The following is a 13,544-nucleotide window of genomic DNA, read 5'->3' on the forward strand; positions in this document are numbered from 1 at the left end:
GGAACACCACTAGTCACTAGCAGTCAAGAAGAAAAGGCCCCCTTTATTCCCACTTGCTGCCTCCTGTCTGTCAGCCATTCCGCTATCCATGCCGGTATCTATCCTGTAACGGCGTAGAATTTTATCTTGTTAAGCAGCCTCATGTGTGGCACCTTATTAAATGCCTTCTGAAAATCCAAGTAAATCTCTCTTTTGTCCACCCTGCTTGTTAGTTCCTCGAAGAACTCTAACATACTTGTCAGGCAAGATTTGCCTTCACAGAAACCATGCTGACTTTGACTTTTTTTTTATCATTTTTTTATCATGTACCCCGAAACCTCATCCTTAATAACAGGCTCCAAGATTTTCCCAACCACTAAGGTTAAGCTAACTGCTATAATTTTCTTTTTTTTTTGCCTTCCTCCCTTCTTAAAGAATGGAATGATATTTGCAATCTTCCATCCTCCAGCACCGCCAGAATCAAGCGATTCCTGAAAGATCATGATCAATGCATCCGTTATCTCTTCAGCAACCTCTCCCAGGATTCTGTCATGTAGTCCATCTGGTCCAGGTGACTTATCCACCTTAAGACCTTTCAGTTTGCCTCGCACTTTCTCCTTTGTAATAGCAATGGCACTCACTCCTGCTTCCTGACACTGATGGCCTCTGGCACACTGTTACGTCTTCCACAGTGAAGACAGATGCAAAGCACCCACTAGGTTCCATCTGCCATTTCTTTGTCCCTTATTACTATCTCACCAGCATTTTCCAGTGGTCCAATATTAAATCTCACCTCCCTTTTACTCTTTATATAACTGGAAAAACTTTTGGTATCCTGTTTTATATTATTGGTTAGTTTCCCTTCATATTTTATCTTTTCCCTTCTTATAGCTTTTTTAGCTGTCTTTTGTTGGATTTTAAAAGCTTCACAATCATCCAACATCCCACTCACGTTTGCTACCTTTCCTTGGCTTTTATGTAGTCCTTATCTTCCCTTGTCAGCCACGGTTGCCTAACCCTGCCATTTGAGAACTTCTTCAGTGGGATATATCTATCGTGCGCCTTGTGAACTAGTCCCAGAAACTTCAGCCACCTCTGTCCTGCCATCAACACTGCCAGTTTCCTCCAATAATCCACCTGGGCAAGCTCCTCTTTCATAGCTCTGTAATTCCCATTATTCCATTGCGATCCCTATGCACGTGAGTTATGCTTCTCCCTCTCACTGTCTCCTAAGGGTTCCTTTACATTAAGCTCCCTAATAAGATCTGAGTTATTACACAAGACAAAGATAGCCTTTCCCCGAGTAGGCTCAAGTACAAGCTGCTCTAAAAAGCCGTCTCATAGGCATGCAACCCGACATCAACCTGATTTTCCCAACACCTTGCATATTGAAGTCCCCCAATACAATTGCGACATCACACTTATTACATGTCCTTTTCATCTCCCTTTGCAATCTCAACCCCACATCTTGGCTACTATTTGGAGGGCTATATATGATTCCCATAATTTTTTTTACCCTTGCAGTTTCTTAACTCCACCAATGAAGATTCAACATTCTCTGATCCCATGTCACCTGTTTCTAAAGATGTAATCCCATCTCTTACCAACAGAGCCACACCACCGCCTATGCCTTCCTGCCTGTTCTTTCAATACACTGTATGTCATAGAAACATAGGAACATAGAAAACCTACCTTCGGCCTACAAAGCTGTGCCAAACATGTCCCTACCTTAGAAATTACTAGTGTTACCCATAGCCCTCTATTTTTCTAAGCTCCATGTACCTATCCAAAAGTCTCTTAAAAGACCCTATCATATCTGCCTCCACCGCCATTGCCTGCAGCCCATTCCACGCACTCACCACTCTCTGAGTAAAAAACTTACACCTGATATCTCCTCTGTGCCTACTCCCAAAGCACCTTAAATCTGTGCCCTCTTGTGGAGCCATTTCAGCCCTAGGAAAAAGCCTCTGACTATCCACACAATCAATTCCTCTCATCATCTTATACACTTCGATGTCTTTTGATGTTAGGCTCCCGACCATGGCCTTCTTTCAGCCACAACGTCATACCAACCAATCTCTAATTGCATCACGAATTCGTCCACCTTATTACAAATGTTACACACATTTAAATACAGCACCTTGGTCCTGCATTCTTTGCCCTTTTGAATTTTGCCTCTGTGGTACAATTTAATCCTTTGCTCTGTCTGCATTTGTACTCAATCATTGGCTTGTCCTTCCTTACATTCATGTTACACTCTTCATCTACTTGTAAATCTGCTGGCTCATCCCCAGCTCTATCATCCTGGTTCCCACCCCACCCCACCCCTGCCATATTAGTTAAGCCTCTCCCAACAGCTCTAGTAAACCTGCCCACAAAATGCTGGAGGAACTCAGCAAGCCAGGCAGTATCTATGGACTGCTGAGGAGCCATGCTGAAGGGTCTCGGCCCAAAACGCCGACTGTTTTCTTTTCTATAGATGCTGCCTGGCCTGCTGAGCTCCTCCAGCATTTTATGTGTGTTGCTTGGATTTCCAGCATCTATAGATCTTCTCTTGTTTGCGACTTGTTAGGCTGGGACTGTTTTCCCTGGCATGCAGGAGGCTGAGGGGTGCTCTTATGGAGGTTAAAAGGATAATGAGGGGCATAGAGTCACATACAGCATGGGAACAGGCCCCTCAGACAAACTGGGCCACGCTGACTGAACTACCTGTCCATATGTAAAGCAGATCACCACATTTTGTCTGCAGAATAGCGGAGTCCTCCCTACCATTGAGCACATCCACATGAAACACAGTCATAATCATCACAGATCTTCACCACCCAGGCTCAGCTCCTTTCTTGCTGCTGCCATCAGCTAGAAGGTACAAGAGCCTCAGGACTTGCACCAGCAGGTTCAAGAACAGTTATTACCCCTCAACCATCAGGCTCTTGAACAAAAGGGATAACTATACCCACTTGACCATCTATTGCGATGTTCCCATAACCAATGATTGCACCTTAAGGACTCTTCACCTCATTATCTCATATTCTCATTATATTTTGTTATTTATTTACATTTACGTTCACAGTTTGTTGTCTTCTGCTCTCTAGTTGATCTTTCATCGATCCTGTTATAGTTACTATTCTACAGATTTGCTGAGAATCCCCACAAGGAAATGAATTTCAGGGTTGTATGTGGTGACATATATGTACTCCAATAAAAAAGATTATTTGAAATTTGAGTCAAAAAAGAGGGAACATAGGTTTAAGGTGAGGGATGAGGGATTTACTTATTTATTTATTTAGAGATACAACCCAGAACAGGCCCTTCTGGCCCTTTGAGCTGTGCTGCCAGCCACCCATGATTTAACCCTAGCCTAATCATAGGGCAATTTACAATGACCAATTAACCTACCAACTGGTACATCTTTGGACTGTGGGAGGAAACCAGAGCACCCAGAGGAAACCCACGTTTTCCACGAGGAGGATTACGGTAGTTCCTTACAGAGACGCCAGAAATGTACTCCAAACTCCAACGTCCAAGCTGCAATAACATCACACTGACTTGACACTAGCATGGCACAGGGGATTTGAGGGTCTTTTTTTTTTTACACAGAGGTTGGTGGGAGCTTTTGAACAACTTGCTAGAAGAAGTGGTAGAGGCAGGTAAAATTACAGCAATTAAAAGATATTTGGACAGGTACAGGAATAGGAAAGGTTGAGAGGGATATGGGCAAAAGGTAAGAAGACGGGACCAGCTCAGGAACTGAGTCAGCATAGGTTGTTTCCATATTGTAGAATTTTGTTTACAAAACATGATCTCACATGTGCAAAACTATGCTGACTGCCCCTGTTCAACTTGTCTTTCCAGAGGCACAGAATTACTGAGCACTACAGCTCAAAAACAGGCCCTTCAGACCATCTAGTCTTGCTTGCATGGTCTTCTGCCTAGTCTCATCTAGCTGCACTTGGCCCACAGCTCTCCATACCCCTCTCCATGCACCATGCCTAATCCAAACTTCTTGTAATGTTACAATGAAGACGGGACATGGCACTCCTGCTGGCAGCTTATTCCACACTCACACCACCCTCCGAGTAAAGAAGCTCCCCCCTCATGCTCCCCTTAAATGTTTCACCTTTCACACTTAACCTATAAACCTGTAGTTATGTTCTCACCCAACCAGAGGGGGAAAAACCAGCTTGTACTTACCCTGTCTATATCCCTCATAATATTGTATACCTCTCATTCTCATCTCCTAGGCTCCATGGCAGAGATTCCCAACCACTTTAATGCCGTGGACAAATACCATTAAACAAGGAGTCCATGGACCCCAGATTGGGAACCCCTGCTCTACAAGATAAAGTCATAATCTTTTACAAACTTTCCCTACAAGTCAGAGTCTCAAGTCCTGGCAACATCCTTGTAAATGTTCTCTGTATTTCTCTGATTAATGAGTTTGCCTTGACAGCCAACATAGGCTCGATGGGCCAAATGGTTTATTTCCATGTCAGAAGATGGGGCATGGCAAGTTTGCAAAGATTGAATTCACAACTATTATTGAGATACAAAACTGATGACTTTTACCAACACAGTCTTTGGAGATACCACACAGCCGACCAGTGCACTTATGTTTTGGAATTTATCTGTATAGATGGCATGTAAAACAAAGTTTTTCCACAGTATTTCGCTACATAAGCATTGATTGGTACAGGCCCTTTGGCTCACGATGTTATACCGACCCTTTAACCTACTCCAAAATCAATCTCACCCTTCCCTTCCATAACTCTTCTTTTCTTTCATCATGTGCTGATCAAAGAATCTCTTAAATGTCTCTAATGTATCTGCCTCCACCATTATCCCTGGCAATGCATTCCACGCACCTGCCTCTGTGTAAAAAAACATACCTCTGACCTCCCCCTAAGTCTTTCCTCTAATCAGCTTAAAATTATGCCCTCTCATATTAGCCATTTCCACTCTGGGGAAAATTCCCTGGCTGGCCACTAAGTCTATCCTTCTTATCATCTTAGAACTTAGAACATAACAGCACAGTACAGACCCTTCAGTCCAGATGTTTTCCCAACCTAATGACCTACTCTAAGATCAATCTGACCCTTCCTTCCAACATAGCCCTCCACTTTTCTTTCATCCATGAGTCTCTTAAAAATCCCTAATGTATCTGCCTTTTTCAGCACCCTGCCAGCACATTTCACACACCTATCATTCAGTGTGTTAAAAAAATTACCTCTGACATCCCCCCCCCATAATCACCTTAAAACTAGGCCCTCCTGCGTTATCCATTTGCACCCCAGGAAAATAACACTGGCTACCCACCACTCTACCTGTGCCTCTTATCATCTTATACACCTCCATCAAGTCACTTCTCATCCTCCTTCACTCCAAGGAGAAAAGACCTAGCTCACGCAACCTGTCCTGATAAGACGTGTTCTCTAATCCAGGCAGTATCCTGGAAAATCTCCTCTGTAGTCTTTCTAAAGCTTCCACATCCTTCCAAAAATGAGGCAACCATGTGACAATAATATGTCAATCATCACCAATTAGTGTCCAGGGCTTCTGGGATATGGGTTTGAATTTCACCAGTGCAGCTTGAGTTCAAGTAATTAAAAAAAAGGCAACTTTGTCAGCAAAACTGCTGAGTTATCGAAAGATCGATTGTATTTACTGATGCTCTTCAATGTGTGACTTTGGACACAAGGTTGTTGAAGGAGTAATTCACCAAGCTCAGAGGCAGCAGATCTCAGCTGTACTGGAGACACCCTCACTTTGCACTTATAGAGTCATGGAGCACTACAGTACTGAAACAGGCCCTTCAGCCCATTTAGTCTGTGCCCAATTGTTATTCTGCCTAGTCCCATCAAGCCACACCTGGACCATAACCCTCCATACCCCTTCCATCCACCTACTAGCCAACATTCTTTTAAATGTTGCCATCAAACCCACTACAGCTGGCAGCTTGTTTCTCAGTCACACTACCCTCTGAGTGATGAAGTTCCCCCTCAGATTCCCTTTAAGTATCTCACCTTCACGCTTAACCCATTACCTCCCTTTCTAATGTCACCTAACCTTCCTAGAAAAGGCTTGCTTGCATTTACCCTGTTTATACCCCTCATAATTTTGTACGGATAGGTGTGTGAGCTGCCTCACGGAGGAAGGTGGTTGGCCTGGTCACGCCTGCTTCAAGCCAACAGCACCCACAGAGAGGAGAGGGAGGGTGCCTGCTTTTATTTGTAAAGCACTGACCTCTGCTGGAGTGTTGAAGAGGTGCAGCTTGGCCGAGAACAAAATGAGGGGTGGGGAAGAGGGAGGATGGCAAAAGTTGATTGCTATATCCCTGTGGTTGAAGATCAGGCCATCTGCCACCTTGTGTCCTCCAACCCCAGAAGATTCCTCCTTGGATGAGGTCTGGACAGCACTGATAGAATGAGCCCACAGGAATCAGTGAGGAAAAGGGGGTGAAACTGATCACAGAAGCTATTTAGAAGTAGTGTTATACTCAGAGAATAATAAGGGCAACATACCCTTCAGAGCAACACATTCACATCAACAAGATGCCCATCAAAGCCAGCCCCATATTCCCACACTTTGCCCATATCCCTCCTAACCTTTCCTATCCATGTACCTGTCTAAAAGCCTTCCAGCTGTTGTGTAACAGTGCGGAGGTTGGTTCTTGATTAGTCAGAGCGTCAAAGGTCACGGGGAAAAGGGGGAGGGTGAAGAGGGATAATAAATTAGCCATGATAGAATGGCAGAGCTGGCTCGATGGACTGAATGGCCTAATTCTGCCTAATATATCTTATGGTTTACAAAAAAAAGCTTATGGTATAGAAAGATTTCAAAAAAATATGAAGAAAATAAATATTTTTTTAAAAATAGACTATTAACATACTACAACAAATAGACGTCCATTGTTTCCTTTGTATGTATATTTACGCAATTAAAATTATTATACTTATTTATTAAAACATTAATTTTAATCTCCCTGTGCGCAGTTTATTTCATAATCCTCCAATGACTGCCAGGAATTCTATTTGACTCTCGAGGCTCCCGGTCCACATTCCAGAAAGAATCCGGGGCGGGTCTTGCACCCAGCCCTGCGAGCCCTATATTAAAAGTGGTCGAGGCAGCCGATTGAACATCTTTTGTTGGTTAATCCTTCCGAGTTGGCGGGGGTCTGAGCACAGCAGAAGAAGCAGGCACCGGGGAGAGGAGGAAAAGTGCGTCTGAGGATACACTCCTCTTATATACACTCGTTCTCATTCTCTGTGCAAGCGGTGGTGTGAGTGAAGGTGCAGATAGGAAGCGGGACTAGTCCGACTTATTCGCTTATTATTCTAGATCAGTCAATTAAAAGCAACGGCAAAGAAAGGAGGGGAAAGTATTTATATTTATATACTGTTGCTGTGCATTTAACGGGTAAGTTGGAAATGTGTTTTAATTTTTAATTAACCGGGGTAAAGTTGCAACGGGACGGGGCATGCAGTGACTTGTGGTTGCTTGGAGGGTTGTGTGCTTAGTTTCCCTGGCTCTGTCACGTTTTGATTCGTTTTTTTTTTATTTTTGCATTCCATTTATTTTCTGCATTTTAATGATATTTTTCTTACTTTCCTCCTCCTGCGAAGAGCGATGGCCGAGCGAATGATGGTGAGCCACGGCGATTTCCCGAAGGAGTCAACGGGTTACCCGTCCGGCGGATGGCTATGAACCCTTATGCCCAGCACCAGCACTCTTACGGCGGCCTGATGGGCGAGCATCCGGCCGTCGGGTCTTTGTTGCACTACCCGGGGGCAGTAACGTGAACTCCGGCAACGGGGCAATGAGGCACGGACTGGTCCCCGGGGTGAGGCAGCCGCCGGTGGCTCACTTGGGCAGCGTGTCTCCCCAGAGCATCAGGTACACCTCCGGGCAACAGCAGCAGCAGCAGGCGCCTCCAAACCCCGCACATCCCCAGTACATGGGACCGCCGGTGTCCGGGAACAGTCCGGCCGCTCAGCTCGCTGCCAGCATGCACTTGCAAAAATTGACCAGTCAGTACTACGGCCACCAGCATCACTACAACCTTACGGAGCTGCACAACCCGGGCAACGCAATTCAGCAGCAGCAGCAGCAGTGCGCCGAGATCAGGCACCACAGCCCTTCTCTGCCACCCAACCATCACATGTCCGCTGCAATACTGCCCCCCAATGTCATAGACACGGATTTTATCGACGAAGAGGTGCTGATGTCCCTGGTGATTGAGTTGGGCTTGGATCGCATCAAAGAACTTCCCGAACTGTGGCTGGGCCAGAATGAGTTCGACTTCATGACCGAGTTTGTTTGTAAACAGCAGCCCAGCCGAGTGAGCTGTTGAAGAGAGTGTGTTCGGAAAGAATTTAACAAAATGCAAAAAAAAAAGACTTCCAGTGATCTAACAATATTTGCAACCACACCGGAGAGATTTTTTTTTAAATTACTGTTTCACCCACTGAGTGTTGGTGATTTGTTTTGTATCATCGTGTTTGATCAGAGTCGCGGCACATGTAACCAGTTCTAGAAGCAACGACTGTTTCGTTTTAAATGATTTGTTATTTTTTTTTCATCTTCATTTGAAACCAAAAGCCAAAATATTAGCTTGAAAACTGGGGCCCCTTGATCTCAAACCCTGTCCACCATTTGAAGGAGGGGGTGGTGCAAGGGCTTGTGAAGCATTTGGTGGGATTCTTACAAAAAAAAGTTGGGTACTCTTTTTCTTTAAAGAAAAATCACTGTTGCTTTGCATGCAAAGTCTGTTGTGGGCATGAGGGGAAGAGGGGGAGTGAGGAAAATGCTTCTGGAGTGATTTGTTTTGAAACAGCATTGATAAGGTTAGAAAAAATTACGAGATGTGACTGTATATATTGGTTTCGGCCCTCTTCTACAAAGAATCCTGTCTTTAACAGAAAATCCTGTAACTTAAAACTTAATGACAATGGTCTTTCACACAAAGACAACATTCCTTTGGGCCTGATTTCCCTGCCTCCCTCTGGTTTTGTGAATGTTTGGACAGTTTCGGGCTGGAATGTGTGTGCGTGTGTACTGGTGTGCTCGAGTGTGGGGGTGAGAAAAATCCCAAAAGTTTCTTTTTTAAAAAAAATACTTAACGTTTCTTTGTTTACTTGCCACGACACTGCTGGTTTACAGTTTACAATGATATTCTGTATTGAAGCCATGAGGTGTGGGGTGGGGAGAGTGGGGGTGGGTGGGGGTGCCGGGGAGAGAGATAAAACATGGACAGTATTTTTTTACAAACGTAAATATTGCAGAAAATGTGTGTGTGTTTTCTTAATTTATTATTCAATGCTTTCTTTATTTTGAGAAGGTTATAATAAAGACCCTGGAGATAATGGTAACTTGTAAGTGATCCAATCCTTTGTCAGAATTCCTGTCTTTTAAAGGCTGACGTTCTCTGTGGAGTTATTGAGCAACTTTTTTTCTGGCTGAGGGGGTGGGGGAAGGGAAGGGACACCAAACAAGAGGGCTGAAAGGGGCACGGCCAGAAGAACTTGGTTTACAAACTGCTCGTCGCAAGTAAGCCATCTTCTGGTTGCTTTCTATTGAATTTGTTTGCCCCCACTCCTCTCTGGGAGGAGGCTACCTAGCATCCACGCCAGGACCACCAGACTCGGATTACTTTCCCCAAGCAGTAAGGCTGGTCAACAACACCACCCCCACCCCTCCACAACACTACTTTGTCATTTCCTGTCAGTCACCTTGTGTACAGACATTACTGTGTCTCGTGTCACTTGTGGACATGCAATCTATGTGTATATAAGCTATATTTCATAATTATTGCATTCTTTATCTTTTTGTGTTGCATCAGATCCAGAGTAACAAATATTTTCTTCTCCTTTACACTTGTGTGTGGAAATAGCATTAAACTGTCTTGCATCTTGGGAGCTTAAGAACTAGGGAACACATTTGCTTAAAAACTATCCCTGGTTTCAAAACCGAGAGGCTCAGAACAAAATAACATTCTTCCTTGGCTTGGCTGAAGGGTTAAATCTCTCCTCATGGCTTTATTAACATGCTTGGAGTGGGGGAGGTGTGAGAGAGAACTCTTAAAGGTTGCAAAATGATCCATTAACAGAACGATCTTGGCTCTTGAGTGTGCCTGTCCCTTTGTGTGCTGCTAGCCTGTGTTTGTTTAATTTACAATGGTGTTGAGTGCAGTCCAGACATTGTCGACCCTATGGATAGTGTAGTTGTCCATCCACCTTAAAGTCCAGTGCTGATGTTACTGCACCATCGGCTGGCCCAACTTACAATGTGTAAGGGAGCAAGTTCAAAAATGGGAGGCGCAAGGGGACTTGGAAGTCCTCGTGCAGTATTCCTTGAAGGTTAATTTGTAGGTTGAGTCAGTGGTAAGGAAGGCAACTGCCAAGTTAACATTCATATTGAGAGGGCTAGAATACAAAAGCAAAGTTGTAATGCTGAGGCTTTGCAAGGCATTAGTCAAACAGCACTTGGGGTATCGTGAGCAGCTTTGGGGTTCCTTATCTAATGTGCTCCACGGGTCCAGAGGAGGTTCATGGAAATGATCAAAGGTATGAAATGGTTAATGTACCTAGAGTTTAGTAGAATGGTGTGGGGGAGGGAGGAGATGGCATTGAAAACCTATTGAAAGGCCTAGATAGTGTATGTGGAGTGGATGCTTCCTGTAGGAGACTAGTCTAGGACTAGAGGGCACAGCGTCTGAGTAGAAGGCTGTTCCTTTAGAACAGATTAGAAGAAATTTCTTCAGCAAGAGGGCACTGAATCTGGAATTCATTGCTATGGGTGGTTGTTGAGACCAAGTCATTGGGTCTATTTAGAGCAGAGGTTGCTAGGTTCTTGATTGGTAAGGATGTCAACAGTTGCAGGAAGAAGGCAGGAGAATGGGGACTTTCCCTAAGCGGCAAGGCTCCTCAACGTCTCTACTCTTTTTTTCCCCCCCCCCCCCCAACACCACCACCACTACTTTATCAATTCCTGTCAGAGTTCCCTCGTGTACTCCCGTGTGTAGCATCACTTCATGGACAGGCTGCAAGTGTTGCCAAGATGGTATGCCTACAACTCACTAACCCTAACCATGGAACGTGGCAGGAAACTGGAGCATCGGGCTGAAACACAGTCATGAGGAGAACAGACAAACTCCTCAAACAACAGTGGGAATTGAAACCCAATTGCTGGTACTGTAATAGTGTTATGCCAACCACATCGCCCTTGTGTGAGTGATTGGCAGCCAGTGAACTTGGATTTTTACTGTGTTGGTGCAATTTATCGTGCTATGGGAGTGGAGACTTGTTGCTTAAACTAGTCTGACCAGGGAAATAAGTTTGAATATCGCTTGGGGTGTTCCTTTCATTGAAAATTCATTTGCTTGGGTTGTGGACCTTTACAGATACTGCACTGAATGCTAGAATGTTGCTTGTCAGTAGCTTTTCCCTATTGCATTGGGATGGGAATGGAGGAAAACAGTGGAGTTTCCACAGTAACACACACAAACGCTGCAACCCAGCAGGTCCGGTGGCATCTATGGTGGGGAATGAACAGAACGTTTCAGGCTGTGACATGTTTTCACCCCCCCCCCCGCACCCGTTGTTGCCTTCTAATACAAGCAGCTCAATACATGTCAACAGCTGTATGCAAAGCTGGACAAGTTGAGGCTGAAAATCAGGCAGCATTCTCCCAAAAAACAAACAATGGGATTTGTACCTCCATCTCATTTTGTCTCCCACGGGAGGGGGAAACTTTATTACCCGTTTGACCTGAAGGTGCCAAATGAAGTCATGGACCACTACAGCACAAACAGACCCTTCGGCTCATCTAGTCCATGACAAGCCATCATTCTGCCTAGTCCCATTGACCTGCACCTGGACCATAGCCCTCTTTCCCTTCCCACCCATGTACTTAGCCAAATTTCTCTTAAATGTTGAAATCAAGCTCATTCATCATTTCTGCTGGCAGCTCATTCCAACTTCTGAGTGAAGAAGTTCCCCTTCAGCTTCCCCTCAAGTATTTTGCCTTTCACCCTTAAGACCTCTAATGCTAGTCTCACCTAAACTCACTGGGGGGGCGGAAGAGAACCTGCTTGCATTTAATCCATCTATATCCTTCATGCCTCCCTCAAATCTCCCATTGTTCTCTTGTGCTCCAGGGAATAAAATCCTAACCTATTCAATCTTTCCTTGTAATTCGGGTCCTCAAGTCCTGCCAACATCTTTGTAAATTTTTGCTGTACTCTTTCAATCTTATAGATATCTTTCGTGTAGGGGGTGATCAGAACTGCAGGCTACGTTCCAAATTGCCTTAAAACATTCTACAATACTCTGGAGGATCGTGTCTCCCCATTATAGGAAGGGTGTGGATGTTTTTGATTGGATAGGCAGGAGAGGTTCAAAGGTGGACTGGGCAGTATCTAACAACCCATGGGAAGATAGCTTGGAAGAGGCCTTTGAAAGGAAGCTCTCCAAGTACACAGGACTTGTCAGCAGGCTGGATGGAGAGCAAGGTGTCTCCCACTGGAGGTAGGTTGTAGGGGATTCATAGCCCGTTTTTTTAGTTAGAGCCTTCAGCATTTTGGGCATCGAGGGAGAGAGGGAGAGGAGAGCCATCCGCAGTACCACCAATGCGGCAGAGAGGGCCTCAAGATGGCTGTGGCTCAAAAGAGGGGAGACATAGTCATAAGTAGCTAGCCATCTGGACACAAGCTGGGGTCTGATCAGCCCCGGCTGGGTCACCTGGAGGAGGTTGTATGATGTTGAAAGACCCGAAACACCCGATGATTCCAGGAACATCACTGAAGATGTGTCCAGAAGCATCTGTAGATGTATGTACACAGCATAGGCTTTCCCCATTGAAGGGTGTTGGTGTTTCCATATCAGGCTTTGATGCAGCTAGTCAATCTCAACCATACATCTATAGAAGTTTGTTGAAGTTTTAGGTGTTTACCAGGATGATGCCGGGATTGAAGGGCATAAGCTATCACGAGAGGTTGGACAAACTTGGGTTGTTTTCTCTAAAGCAGTGGAGGCGAAGAAAAGATCAGATAAAAATTGATAAGATTGAGAGGCATAGAAGGGGTAGATAGAATCTTACTCCCAGTGTGGCGGTGTCAAGTACTGGAGGATGTATTTGGGGTGGGAGGGGTCAAATTTAAAAGAGATGTGCGAGGGCAGTTTTATTTTGCACAGAGAATGATGGATGATTGGAATGAGTTCCCAGGGAAGGAGATGGAAACAGATACAATATAAGATGCTGTTAGACAGACACATGAACAGACAGGGAATAGAAGGATATGGATCATATACAGACAAAAACCAAAATCACTGACATGTTGTGAAATTTCTTGGAGCAGTACAATGCAAGAAAAAATACACCAAGTTACAATAAGAATATATAGTATAATATGTGCATATTTCTTGTAATTTAAAGTGTATTTTTGTAAAAAGATGTTACAATTATAAATTAAAAATACAGTATAGCATATTAGTGCAAAAATAGTGAAGTGGTGTTCCTGGGTTTATGGACCACGGCAGAGGGGAAGAATCTTAAAACAGGAGTGATTTCAT

At 44.4% G+C, this 13,544-nt stretch overlaps 1 protein-coding gene across 1 annotated transcript; it reads left to right on the forward strand.

Annotated features, from left to right (window-relative positions):
- Positions 1 to 7,602: 7,602 nt before the first annotated feature.
- cited2 (Cbp/p300-interacting transactivator, with Glu/Asp-rich carboxy-terminal domain, 2) lies at positions 7,603 to 9,355 on the forward strand. Its single transcript, XM_072264792.1, is given in 3 exon segments — positions 7,603 to 7,630; positions 7,633 to 7,758; positions 7,761 to 9,355. Coding segments are annotated over 3 exon segments (720 nt in total). The 3' UTR covers positions 8,327 to 9,355.
- The last annotated feature ends 4,189 nt before the right edge of the window (positions 9,356 to 13,544 follow it).

This window comes from Mobula birostris, chromosome 8 (genome assembly GCF_030028105.1).
Source record: "Mobula birostris isolate sMobBir1 chromosome 8, sMobBir1.hap1, whole genome shotgun sequence".
In the NCBI taxonomy this organism is placed as follows: Eukaryota; Metazoa; Chordata; class Chondrichthyes; order Myliobatiformes; family Myliobatidae; genus Mobula; species Mobula birostris.